The sequence below is a fragment of the Meleagris gallopavo genome, chromosome 22 (genome assembly GCF_905368555.1).
Source record: "Meleagris gallopavo chromosome 22, MGAL_WU_HG_1.1, whole genome shotgun sequence".
In the NCBI taxonomy this organism is placed as follows: domain Eukaryota; kingdom Metazoa; phylum Chordata; class Aves; order Galliformes; family Phasianidae; genus Meleagris; species Meleagris gallopavo.
Window position 1 is genome coordinate 9,142,382 of NC_139425.1, and position 14,182 is coordinate 9,156,563.

At 48.0% G+C, this 14,182-nt stretch overlaps 1 protein-coding gene across 2 annotated transcripts in view; it reads right to left on the reverse strand.

The window, feature by feature from the left end:
* Positions 1-14,182, reverse strand: part of KCNQ2 (potassium voltage-gated channel subfamily Q member 2) — a 66,308-nt gene that overhangs the window by 28,170 nt on the left and 23,956 nt on the right. For both annotated transcript variants that reach the window (XM_085241753.1, XM_085241751.1), the window contains exons 6-11: positions 13,665-13,775; positions 12,983-13,078; positions 12,029-12,123; positions 9,416-9,445; positions 5,558-5,626; positions 3,616-3,645 (exon numbers count right to left, since the gene is read on the reverse strand). In XM_085241753.1, the coding sequence (XP_085097879.1) occupies positions 3,616-3,645; positions 5,558-5,626; positions 9,416-9,445; positions 12,029-12,123; positions 12,983-13,078; positions 13,665-13,775 (431 nt within the window). The remainder of the gene's footprint in view (positions 1-3,615; positions 3,646-5,557; positions 5,627-9,415; positions 9,446-12,028; positions 12,124-12,982; positions 13,079-13,664; positions 13,776-14,182) is intronic.

The window sequence follows — 14,182 nt, forward strand, 5'->3', positions numbered from 1 at the left end:
CAAAGGCATCCTCTAGTGTGTCCTAAAGCCTGAATCATAGCCCTGAGCAGAGCTATGGATGGAGAGTGCATCTCAGACAGACACGTACATACACTGATAAAGAAATATACGCACAGATATACATACACATTACAGAGTGGCCCAGTCCAGCGTTCACTCAATATGATGGCCAAGATCTTGCTGAGTTCATTGAGGCTGGGGACAAACCAATGCTGAGGAAAACCTTTGAAGGAGGTTCCTCTCATTGCCTACAGAACTTAACTCATGCTGGACAAAGTAATCTGACTTTCGGCTTCCCAGCTCCCCAGAATTTTTCTGTTTCTTCTTCTCTAATATTAATGGATTATTATGATCAACCAGTTCATTCATCTCGAGTTTCCTGCCCAACAAATCTGATCATAGATGCTTTCAGATGTGTACCAAATCATTTGGAGCACATCTCTTCCACAAAAGCCTCTGCAGCCCTGGCTAACCACCCGTCTGCCTTTTGAACACTACAGTCAGATGACAAAATCAACAGTGAATTTTCAACCTGACAAGCAGAGGAGCAATCAAATTCCTCCTTGCATGGCATTGGAGAGCTTGGATTTGTGTCCCAGACCCTGCGGACCCAGAGGTGCCATTGGTGCAGAGCCTGAAGCAGCTCCCAGTGGAGGAGGCTCTGTAAGCAGTTTCCTTTTTTTTTTTTTTTTTTTTAATGGAAGGAGAATAAAAATGGTAAAGAAGCCCACGGCATATAGCAAAAGGCCAGAGTCTGTTCTGTTCCTGGCAGCCCAGCTCTGTGCCATGGGAGCTGAACTCCTGTCCCCTGCAGCAGGTCAGCATGTGGCTGCCCTGTGCTCAGAGACGGACGCAGAAAAGCTCACGGTGGAGAACAAAACAGAGATGACAGAGAGAGATCATAACCTGTCTCCCTGATGGCTCTCCCACTGTACGCCAAGACCCAACCAAAGGGCACCAGAATCATTCCAGGCGACCCCGAGTCCCCACCTCGCTAACCTGCTCACATCCCCGCATCCCCCCAGCTCAGGTTGCCACTCTCCCAGTGCCATCTCAACAGAAATCAGCAAAGCCACAGCAGTACTGGGGGCAAAGGGCATAACTGTCAGACCCCAGGGACTGGCCAGTCCTGCACAGCACATTCCCACAAGCTGGGCCAGCATCTCCACTCCGACTTCAAATGCTGGAAGGTGCAACACAGCAGCAAAGCCATTTCTGTGCCACTTGCCGTAAGGATGTCCTGGTATTCTATTGGTTATTGATATAGGAAATCAGCCACTCCTACAAAGAGCTGCAATAGGAAGAAGATCCAGCTGTGCCCAGATGGGAGACTGGACATTTTGTTACTTTGATGGAAATGGAAAGGGGAAAATGCTTCACTTGCCAAAGCAGTAACAGAGCAGTGCTGGGATCTGCTAGGAGAAGTGACTCAGCCAGGGAGTTTTCAAAGTCATGATCACCAGTGACAAAGCAGAGCTAGAGATACACCATTGGGTGGAACGGCAGAGGAGATGAGATTACTCCTGTAAGGACAGGACGACACACCGAGAATCAATGGGGCTGCTGAAAATCAAAGCAGGTGGGAGATTTGGGATGTCACTATGAAAGTCCCAGAGACTTTTATTTGGGAAAGAGCTGATTTGGGGTCCCCTGAATATAGGGACTTCTGTGCAATATGCTTTCCTGAGGTCTGAGACGTTTTTTGAAGGAAAAGCAGGAACAGGGAGAAGTGATATTGTCTTAATAAAACAGAGATGGAAAGAGCTTCAACTCTGCCCTGGCAACTGAACTGAGCAATCTGCAAAGTCCTCTACTGACACATATATGGCAGCCACAGACCCTCAGCTTTAGAATGCCTGGGTTCAAGGTTTAGCATCTTCCATGGAAGAGCAGCAACACAGCATTGTTGCAGGAAGTGGACACAGGAGCATTCAGAAATGACCCTGATGAAGGAGCCATATATAGTAAGAAATATTTTCAATAAGGACAGCAAAAGGTTGTTTTTGCTTCTTTCTGTGGCATAAGATTAAGACAGTACTGTAGAAATTGAACAGGAAAAAACCTGCAACCTCTATGAAGAAATATGCTATCATTTAACTTACTGTGCTAACTGGTGAAAATGAGGGCTGCAAGAGGACAAATGTCTGCAGAAGGAAGACCAGTACTGGGACCACATAAGGACAGTGGTCCTCACAGTCCTCCAGCTATGGAGCTGCTGGGGTTGAGCAGGGATTTCTTGTGACAATGCAGTCCCTGAAACCAAGGGCAGGTGACCAAGATTTCAGCCTTCCTCTGCTCCCAGAGAGCATTTCCCTGCTTTAATCAAATTGAATGGAGGCTGCCTTTGTTCTCACTACACCAACTGGGACCCCGAGTGGGAAAAAAAGAGAAATTCTGGCTCGTTGAAACATGATCTTGGTGATTTGATTTATTTGGCAGGGAGTGGATGGAGTGCTATGGAGGTTCTGCTTGCAAAGAAAAAGCTCAAATGAAATACAGAAAAAAAAGAGGAGTGGGGGGAATAAAGGAAGGATGAAATTTCTTTCCTTTAGTTGGCACTGTATCTGCACAGACATCTTTGGTTGGATTTTGTGCTAGGAAAAAATTAGTTTCTGGCCTCTGATAAGGCTAAAAGGCACAGCAGAAAGTTTCATCTGCAAAATGCCAGGCTCTAGACATACTACTAAAATGCATTTTCCAATATTTGCAATATTTAAGCTAAGTTTTGAGATATGGGATGGAAGACCTGAAAGCCAAGCAGATGATCTCCACAGATCATCAGTTTTGCATCCTGCTCCTTAAGAAAAATAAATAAATAAATACGGAGATTCAGTCCCAAAATTACTTCCGTAAGAACTAGGGGAAAAAAAAAAAAAAAAAGAGGAAAAAAATCCCAGAATTCAATAGTTTGAGAAGGACGAAAAGTCTCCCGGAAGCATCCCAAACACCAGCCCTGTTGCTTTCCCTGGGACATATGAAGCGATAGAAACTTTCCTTCAGGTCAGATTTTTGGCTGGCCTTGGAAGGTGCTCACCACGTCCAGAGGGCACCCAGTGGAGCACGCTCTGCACGTGAAGGGAAGCAGGGCAGGGACTGGGCATCACTCAGAGAGCGAGGCAGGGCTGGACTGTTTCTGCCATGCAGCTCAGTGCCGTGCCAGAGAGCCCTTCCGTGCCTGGGAGATGCCACCTTGGTGACATGGCGATGGCTCTGTGCTCAAATGGATGGTGGTGGCACAGACAAAGCACCACCACCATTGGCACACCTCAAGCCCCTCTTGCACCACTCCAGCTACAACTCCAGCAACGAAAGGGGAAAAAAAAGCAGCGTCAACCACAGCCCTGCTGTCACCCCTAATGAAGTTCTGCAGCCCTACTGACTGCTGTCCCTCTGCCCTACAGCCTCACTATCCTCATAGCCACCCAGGCAGACTGCAAGGAGAGATGATTTAAGGCCCAGCATTACACATAGATACATTGGACTGCCACAGCACAGAAAAAGCACGTTAATACCTAGGATGCTTCCCTCGATGGTGCCACGACATGGTACACACACATACACACACACAGATCTACAGGTAATGCATGGGGATGGCGTGTTGGCAGTGATACAGACCTTGGCGATGGTTCAGGCTGCTGCTCTTTCCTTTAAACAGAAGCAATAGTACATTAGCATGGTGTCAGGTGGCAACAGATGTTGCTGCTTCACTGTTAAAACATAACGAAAAGACAATACCAAACAGTACAACTAAGTGGAAGTTGAGGACAGAAGAGAGGGAAAGGAGTACTTAATTCCTGGAGTTTCTGTCCTGGACAGGAGATCACTGGAGACTCACACAACCTCAGAGAAGACACATACAACGCACAGGGCTGTAGAACTGCTCCCAACCCATCCTTGTGCCTATGCATGACTCAGACACCCCAGGGCCGTGTGATGTGGGTGAGCAAAGGAGGACATCTGTGTGCTCAGAGAGCAGCTCCTTCCTTTGGAAAAGCACCTCCCCGAGTGATTTCTGCACATAGGCAAGGATTGGAGTGTCTCCTGTGAACCTGGGGTACCTGCTTTTCCCTCCTGGCCAATGGGAAAAAGCTGAGAAGGGGTACAAAACCCTGGCCCCAGGTCCTCCACCTCAGCCATCCTTTCTGTCATTGGCAAAGGCTCTGTGGAAGGAGTGGGGACCACAGTTCTTGCATGCAGTTTCCCACTGAGATCCCAAACCACTTGGCTGCACTGAAAAAACCATGGACCTTGAGGACAAAGTGAGGTGAACACCTGAAAGGACAGGCACAGCATCGCAAGCCAACCTATGGCCGCACTAAAGAAGTCTCCCTTTTACTGGCCAACAGCTTGGTAGCATTCCCCTGCAGTACGAGGAAAACTTGTCCTGTCTTCAGCTACTCACACCTTCTTCACACCAGGCTGAAAGAACAGCCTCACCCATGCAGCTCCAGAAGTGAGAGAGCAGACAGTGAATGTCAGCAGTGTAAAGGTCTGCATCTCCTGGCTCCTTCCAGGTACCAGCTGGCTATCGGGGGTCGGGGGGGCAAACTGGATTGAAGAGACTAAAAAAATGCCTTCATCCCTCTGCTCTGTGCTCAGCCCAGCCCCAGCCTCACACATTCACATTCAATCTGCAGTCTGACCCATCCATGGGTCTCCAGATCCCTGCGCTCTGCAGGGTCACAGCCCGGGCAGGTGCTGTCCCACCCACCACTCACCAGCTCAGCATCTCCTCTCTATCCCCAGGGCTCTGCAATGCCCCTGTCACCAAATGGGGTGGCCTACCTTGCTCAAAATACATGAAATGATCGCTCCTGAGTGCAGACTGAAGCTGCAGGATGCCTGGCCTTCTGGGGCAATCGTCGCTATCTCACCAGAGCAAATTTAGCAGGCATGAGGTGGTGATTCTGGCTGACTGATAGCCTCACCCAGAGGATAAGCAGAGGTGTGCTGAGCAGGATGGTTTCCAAACAGCAGGATGCTCACAGCAATGCTCAAGCCTGACCCACCACTGCCACGTGCTGTGCTCCAGCTCAGCAGGATCTTTGATTTTTGTAACCTGTTTATGGAGCTATGGGAATCTGGGACACAGCGCTTCAGTCAGGGGAGAGAGACCAAGGGAGTATCCTTTTGCTTTTTCTCACCACTAAATCCTGCCTGCTCTCAGGGAAAGATGGAGGGTAGGGAATGAATTAGCACATCGTGGGCCTGAACGCCCTCCGAGGGCAGTGAGGAACAGGAAGGTCAGAGACAAACCAAGAACACCACCTTGAGCTGACCCTCTGAAAGAACCACTTTGCATTTCCAGCCAAGCACTGTAACATTACTCCAGAGACAAATTAGGCTGAAGAAATGCATGGGCAGCATGGAAGAGGGGCGGGAAGGAGATCGCTGAGCAACCCGTGGGGATCAGCTGCCAACACCTCTCACATCTTCAAGGTTGCTGACACGCAAAAGGCAGGAATATGGGGGTGGGGGGGGGAAAAAAAAAAACAAGAAAAAAAAAATGCAGTGAAGAAGTGTGAGCTTTCCAAGCTCTCCTAACTCTGTTGCTGACCTGAATGTTAGTCCCGACTTGCTCTTCAGGTTCCTCAGGAGCTCCAGCTGGTTCAAAGGTGGGATGAGTCTAAAGGAGAGAAAAAAAGAATATTAACATTCTGGCAGAGCTGACCCCAGAGCCTCCTCTCCTGGAAGCTTTGCCTGCTGTCCCCTCCTTTCACCATACCTCAGTGCCACTGACTGCAATGGGGCAGGAAGGGGGGTCACTAGCTGCTCCCAAAATGACCCATAGCAGGGTGGTAGGAAAAGACTGGGACAGCAAGAGAGAGAGAAATTGTCTGCTTCACCACACTCCTAACCATCAGAGCCTGGCAGCATTTCCGGGCAGCATGGGGGTGCTGTGGCAGGTTTGCTGGGTGTCAGGGTGAAGAGATGCTCCTGTGCTGGAGGCAAATGGGGAAACTCAACCCTGCTGCTCTCAGGATGTGTGAGATGTATGCAGAGAGCAGCCTGTGGGGAACGGGAGGCAGTGATCCAGGAAAGGCAGAGAGCTACTGGCTGGAGATCCCCAGGTTCCTTACTGCCTGCAGATGATTTTGCCCCCAGAAGAGCCATAGCTCTGTATGATGGCTTTCTGGATCAGGAAGGAACCAGGGCTTTCCTTTTTTCTCAGGCTCACCCTATGGCTTTCTGCAAGCTCAGTTCTGGGCCCCCAGCACGTGCTGCTGTAGGGCTCCATGTCATGGCTGTGCTATAGGGTGCAAAGCAAACTCAGCAGCTGTCTCCAGTGCTTTCAACAAGGATGGGGCTACAGCCCAAAGAGGCACAGCTCCCAGGAGGGGTCTGTTCATTCATACTGGGAAAGGAGCCATAGGGGCTTTGATGGAAGCACAATCTGCTCAAACTGCCCCAACCTACAGCTGAGGACTGGAAGGAAAGGGGAAGGAAAAGGGCTGTTGACAGGTTTTAAGCCATTAAGAGACCAACAGGCTCACAGTTTTCCTCTAACTGGAATAAAAAACAACAACTGGAAAAGCTTTTCCTCCGCACACACAAATCCCATACTCAAAAACATGGCTGAGCAGCAGAACAGATTCAGCATTCACAAAACTGAGGCAATCAAAAAACGTTCCAATCTTAAAGACGGAGGAAAGAGTAAAAACAGGGCTGAAAAATTTGGCTCTCCCCCACAGTGCAGCTCTGCACATTTCCACCCAGAGGAAAGCATGTCCTGAGTAGGTGAATGAATGACCCTCCTCATTTGAGGTGTCAGGAGGAGGCTGACCTTGGTGCACTGGAGCAGTGTGCAAGTGCTGGGCTGTTACCTCCCTGCAAACCCACCACAACATTTGCAGACTGATGCCAAGAGGGGAGAAGGAGGTGCATAAAAATCAAGCACAAAGTGTATTGCTAAATAAAAAGTGTATTCAGCATTTAATGCTGAGTGCACAACTATTCTTCTTTAGAATCATGGAATATCCCAAGTTGGAAGGGACCTATGATGATCATCGAGTTTAACTCCACCTCTTTTATGGAGTTCTCTGCTTCAAAGAGCTCCACAGGGCAACAACCCCAATTTCTCAAGCCAGGATCACAAATGCACAGCTCTGATGCAAGTCACAGAGCTGAAGACCTCGTGAGCTCATTGAATGGAAGGATTTGAGGCCCCTGTTCACTAAATAGAAAGATTCAGGATTCCCCTTTACTAAACGGAGGGATTCAGGGTCTCAGGAGGACCCTTCCCTCTTCATTAGCCCACAACCTGAGGTCTGCACTGTGCAGAATGTGACAACCCTATGGGTCAGCAGAGATGCTTCCATGCAGAGGTGAATGACATAAGCAACCACAGAGACTCACTGCTGCTGCAGTAGGTGTGGGCACAGTGTACGTGTGGTGAAGAAAAGAATGCTGTGCTGAAAAGACGATTAACAAAATGGGCCCCAACTCAGTCCCACATCGACCCCAAACGTGATCCAAACTGACTGCTCAGCCTAACCTGCTCTTACAAAAGCAGCCTGGGAAACTGCTCTGCATTGCATCACTTCACCAGAACCTCAAAGGGAAGCCTGCTGCCTCAGGGGCTCGGCGTGCTTTTCTCTCTCTCCTCCAGGTCCTCATGCCACTTGGTTAACAAGGGAAGCGTGTTTTGGTGAAGGGGAGCTGGCTGAGGTCTGCACGCCCCAGGAGCACACACAGCCCATACCACCACTGGAACACCCAGCTGCAATCCATCACCTCTCAGGACCACACATAAAAACACCACACTGACTCCGTTCCCCAAGCCAAAGAGAAGGTACAATTGCTTTTCCTGGTAGCACAGACAACGATCAAGCATTTGGGGACAGTGGGGACATCATGCCTCCGGCCAGGACATCACTGAGACCTCACAACATGAGGAGGGAGGGCAGCAGCACACAGCAGAGCACAGGAGCACACATACACACACACACAGACGGTGATGATTTGTTTGAACAGCCCCAGTATGAGCAATGAGGGAGGGGGTGATGAGAAGATGGATACCATGATGAGGACTAAAACGAGTCCCCATGCTGTGCTGGAGTTCTACAAGGAGCTTATCACACTCACCATGACTCTGTCTCCAGTTTAAGTCATTCCTCCATAACAGGGAATGCTTATGAGACTTATGAAATATGTTATGATAAGAGCTGGAGTGGAAGCATTCTTATTTCACTTCCAGCAGTAGAAAAACGCCCAGTTCTTAAAGCAGGCTGTCCCACTAACGTGCACTCAATCACACACTTCGAATCACAGATGCAATTTGCTGTAAATTAACCACACAAAGTGGTAAGTGTGATTTAGTAAGGCAGCAAAACTCGCATCCATGAAAACTGGAACCAGTTTTGTAAATCAGGCACTAAATCACATCTGTGTTAATGCACCTAGTGAGGATTTAAACTGCTCTAAGAACAGAGCTTGGCCCACAGTCTCCAAACGTAAGCCATTAATTCCACATCTTCAAATATTGACTTTACTGCACCTTCAGGTACCCACCTCATATAAAATATGCCTATCATCTGAAAACCTGCTCTCTTCTGCAGAACCTGAGATAATATTGTTTGTAATAAATCTCACCCCAGCCACATACACGTCTGTTTGATTGGATTGAAAGGTCAGCTCTCAAAAGGAACAACTGAGACTAATAACTGCTTGGCTCCAGGTCAGTTACAGAAGGAAAAATAACCAAAATGTAATTACCCTGCTGAGAAGGGACACTTCTTATCCAAGCATCACATTGAATTACTGAGGGAAATTGTGAGCGATCATTTTGGCTTAGCACACTACATTTGATATCCCATTCTCCTTTGAAAAACAGGCACAGCCACCGCTGCAATTTTATTCTGCACTACCACTGATGCGTCCCGTGGTGCCACCAACACCACTCACACCAGCAAGGGCAGCAGACTCAGAGATACCCGTGCACAGCTCCTACAACACTGAGATAACACTGATGGATGGGAAAAGAGGGCTGGGGAAAGGGCAACAAACATGAGTGACGGGAGAGGTGAAATGGAAGCATGAATGGGGAGGTATTCTTGTTAAGAGTTGTATGATTTGAAGGAGGTTGGTAAGACCATCAAGAAATCATCGTTAATAGAGCAAGCTTATCAAGCACTCTCCCATTCTCCTTCCTTAAATCATCATTTTGGCACAGTTTCCCAACACTTGTACAAACCAATAGCTAAAACACGTACGGAGGCACATGAAGTTAGTTGGCAGGCAGCGGGATGGGTGGTCTGGTTTGGGCTTTCATTCATTCTTTTGAAAAAAAAAAAAACCTGACCTCCAGAGCTTTCTGGGTTTGGTTTTTTTTAGTTAAAGGCTTTGTATATTACAGTCCCAAACGAAGAACAAGGAGTGACATGACACACGGTTCAGAGTCACATGCATGTCATACCTGGAGGCACCGTACGTTTGCGTTTGCGTGCTTTTCAAGAGTTTTCACCAAAGAAAACCAAAGGGATAAGAGAAAGAAAAAAAAAAAAATGAAGGGAGGGAGAAAAGAAACAGAACAAAGAAAATTAGCACATGAACCAAGTGCACTCTGGGAGCAGGCGCGATGGGACCAGGCTGTGGGTGAGCATCAGTGCAGGCTGAGCTCGCTCCCTGCTCCTCACATCACTGCCACCCATGAGACAGGCTGCTGGCACCTCGCTCCCAAAGCAAACAGGCACCACGGGGCAGGGAAAATGCAGGGGGATTCTGAGAGACCTTCAGAGAGGAATCCACAGCCCTCAGTGCCACCAGCCAGGGGCTCCTTGGACCAGAAGGATGGCTCCAAGGAGCTCCAATATCTACTGAAATGTGACATTTCAGTAACTGTTTTTTAGTGCAAATACATGAACTTAGCTGAAAACAATATCCTTTTCTCTTGAGTGATAATAGAGTAATTTTGGGGGTCTTGTTGTTTGGTTTTGGTTGTTGTGTTTGGTTTTTTTTTGTTGTTTTTTTTTTTTTATATTGGTTTTGTTTTTTTTATATAGGAGCCAGATGTATATTGCAGATTTGCTTAACCACATCTTGAATTTCAACATCCAAGCTGAGATGCTCTCAGAGCCCACCCTATTTTCCCCAGCAGAGAGAAACCAGCTCTCCTGCAGTGCTCTGAGTGATGCTCTGGGCACACGCATGCTCCTCCCAGTCACAGCTACCAATTTTCCCCACCAAACAGCCCCCCTTTTCAAAGGTGCCTTGGGAAGAGACGTAAGCTCAAGTCATGGGGCTCCTGCTAGGAGGAACAAGCTGCCCAATGTTGAGCAGAAAAGGTGCTAAGGCAGCAGTGACTGCAGCTCACCCCTGGCAGAGGGGATGCTGTGTCCCCCTACCCAGTTCCCAATCACAGCCTGCAACTAAGCTGCACGCAGCAATCAACACCATGGCATTGGGCTCAGGATGCAGCTGTTGGTGCACGCCAGCTGGTTTGGAGAAGTGGGTAGGAAGGGTAGATGGGCAGAGTGAGAAATGGAAGCGGCAGCCAGAACATACAGTTATCCCCTTTTTAAATTAGGGGACAAGTATTTTGAATGATTTCAGTTCAACGCATCCAAAGCAGACTAAAAAAAAAAAAAGTTCACCATTTGCTTGGTAAAAAAACAAACAAATAAAGAGCTGAAGCCATCAGGGCTCACCTCTCAAGTGATGATCAGGTTACCTTTGCACAGACAGCAATTGGAGTTTTAGGGTGAAGCTGAGAGAGAAGAGAGCCCCATGCCCAAGGAAGTGCTGGATGCTCTCATTCTCGTGCCAAAAGGTGCCCCTGTATGTCTGGCTGCATGCTAAGTTTGGGATTTTCAAGAGCAGTATAACCACGACCAAGCCCACTGAAGCCAATGCTGGCACTGTGTGCTTTGCAGAGGGCTTTGGGCCAGGTCCTGCTCCCCTCAGCAGCTAGTCCCAACCAACGCAGAAGTGGGACAGAGAGAGTTGGATGAGTGGGTTTTAATGCTATTGGGAAACAGTTTGGTTCTGTTTCATTGAGTTGTTGTTGCTTTGTTTTTTTTCTTAAAGCAAAATCTTGATGTCAGTTCATAAATACCTTTAGGGAACAAACAACCAATCAGGCACACACTGGGAATGAATCCAACGACAACTTATTGACCACGACAACGTGAATTCCAACAGGCTTCTAAGATGGATTAACAGGCTGGCTAGCACTTCAAACACGGACTAATGCTTGCCCTGGGAAATGCATTCGAATGGCTAAAAGGCACCAGTAACACAGAAAACACAGAGGGATTTTGCATCAGCACCGGCAGAACCCAGAGCTGGACAACAGCTCTGCACCACAAGGACTGGGAGCACAAGGAGCCTGCCCCATCGTGCCCCAAAAAAACCTCACAAAGCTGCAGGAATATCCAACCAACACCATCCAGAGAGATCTGGGCAGTCTCAAAACACACCAGAGAGGAATGCACAGCACTGCCCAGGCAGGAAAAGGGAAGGGGAAGGGGAAAAGGAGAAAAGGGAAGAGGAAAAGGAAATTGGAACCAAGGCCAAATGCACCTGGGGATGGCGCCAGGGCAGCCCAGAGGGACAGAAGAGTGCTGAAAGGCATAAGGACCATTAGAGCCTGGTGGAGCAGCATGAATTGCTGCACGCAGGGCAAGGCAGCATTTACCTAGGTCCGGGGCAGCTTGGAGTCTTCACACCTGGGCACGGCACTGTCACAACACAACGCAACTACCCCGGGCGTGGAGAAATAAAGGTGAAAAGAAGAGCACATACATACACACAGAGATGAAAAGAAAAAAAAAAAATAACAGGGAAATTAAAATTGAGGCCAAAAGAAACACAAAATGAAACATAGCAAAAAACAAATAAACCTTGAAAGAAAAGACATATTCTGGCTTTTAAGAGATGTGGAAATCTTTTTTTTTTTTTTTTTTTTTTTAAACTTAAATAAATAAAAAGTTTAAATGAATAACAACTTAAATGAACAATAAAAATCTACATCCAGGTAACAAACATGGAAACATTGGCATCACGAGGCAGGCAGCACAAGAGGAAGTACCTGTACATGGGGACTGTGACGGTGCGCTCGTAGTACTGCCATGTGGAGTGCAGGTCTGTGCGGGACAGGTTGGTAGCATAGAACCTCCAGGCAGCCTGGGAGGAGACAGGGTAGGATGGAGATACAGGCTGAGTTTCATAAACTTCTACCAACACCAATTCTCTGCTGTGTGTCTGACATTTTGCCTTCTCCTTGACATGTGACAGATTTGGGGCGCTACCATGATGCCAGCGACCCATTTGGCATGTGACACATTTGGGGTGCAACCATAGTGCCAACGATTTACTTGACATGTGACACATTTGGGGTGCTACCATGATGCCACCAATCCATTTAGCATGTGATACATTTGGAGTGTGACCACAGTGCCAATGATCCATTTGACACATGACACATTTGGGGCTCTACCATGATGCCAATGATCCATTTGGCACGTGACACACTGGGGGTACTACCACGATGCCACTGATCACAGCTAAAGATGCTGCAGGTACCGGGCACTTGCTGTCAGGAGCACTACTGCTGTGCATTGGGGAGCCACAAAATTTGGAGAGAAGGGAGCAGAGGAGTGTAAAACCACTCTTCAAGCTATCCGCCAAGGCCAGCCTTCTGTGCAGACATCTGTTAGCATGAAGAAAATGCTCCCAATTGTAACTTGGTATCAGTATAAACATTCACTTTGAAAAAAATATATAATTGGTGAAACAGACTGTCCCAATGTATTTGTCTCACTGTGCTGGGCTGAGTTTCGATCCTTTTCTCCCCCAGACTGCCCTTCACATATGCTGCATCCCTATGGCTGCCCTCCTGGCATTCGTTCCCAGACAAGCCCAGCCACCAGCTGCTGTCTCACACTTCAGACATGCAGCACTGTTTTTCTCCTCCCCTGCTCCTAGAAGTCCATTTAAACCTCAACATCAGGAGGATGCAGCCCTGAGGCTCCCAGCTCCTAACCTGAATCAGGCCTGCTGCTGGGTTGCGTCTCTTCTCAAAGTGCTTTTGCCGATGCTGCTCCTGAACCTTCAGAGCAAACCCCGAACCTAAAATGCCCTGGGGAAAAGAATGAAAGAATGTGCAGTTAGCAGGTGTTAGACAAGCTTTGAGAGGTTGCAGCCAGCTTTCCTTCCAAAGCTTTATTCTATCTCATTTTTGCTTCAAATGCACCAGAAAAACAGCAAGGAGCCCTCAACCAAGGCAGCCCCAAATGTGGGCTTTGCTGGTGCTTGCTGCTTTGGTAAAAGCAGCTGATAAAATACGAAACATCCATATCATACAAGCATGCAGCAAATCATCCCCATGGGGGAAAATCAGATCCGTGTAACACTGCAATAGGGAGCAGGGTGATTTACTGAAATGGCACAGCTACCCCTAGAAACAGCAGCAGGAATATAGTTTCACTTCAATAAACATTTTCCATCTCATTTGTGAATAACTACATTCACATTTTCCATCCTGTTTGCTCATATGTACCATGGCTGTCCACACAAGGTGGACACTTTTTTTTTTTTTTTTTTTTTGACTCAGAAGCAGCCAAGCAGTCAAAGCCAGGAGTTCTTCAGGCACACGAAGCCACAAGTTGGCCCTAAGGTAATAACTCAGCCCCCCCCACTGCCCACCCAGCCCAGCCCACACTCACGGCAGGGAGAGCAAAGAAGGAAACACCAATGAGTGTGAAGGTTGCAGCCAGCAGTCGCCCATTCCAGGTCTGTGGGTACTTGTCCCCATAGCCGATGGTGGTCAGGGTGATCTGCAAGAGGAGAACCCCAACCCTCAGTCACATAGTTTTCTACTGGAAACCACGTGGCTTGGGTTGGAAGAGACCTTAAAGCCCACCCAGCTGCAACCACAACCTTGGACAGGGACAGCTCCCATAGACCAGGCTGCACAGGGCCCATTCATGGCAGTGGGCACCTCCAGGATGGGGCACCCACAGCTCTCTGGGCAGCAGTGCCAGAGCCACACCACACTCTGGGTAAAGAATTTTCTTCTGCCATTTGATCCAAATCTCCTCTACTCTAGTTTAAAACCATCCCCCCACACCTTGTCCTAACACTGTCTCCCCATGTAAAAACTGTTCTCCATCATTTTTCAATAAGCACTGAAATAAAATAATAAAACAATAAGTACTAAAATGTAATACTAAAATAATAATAA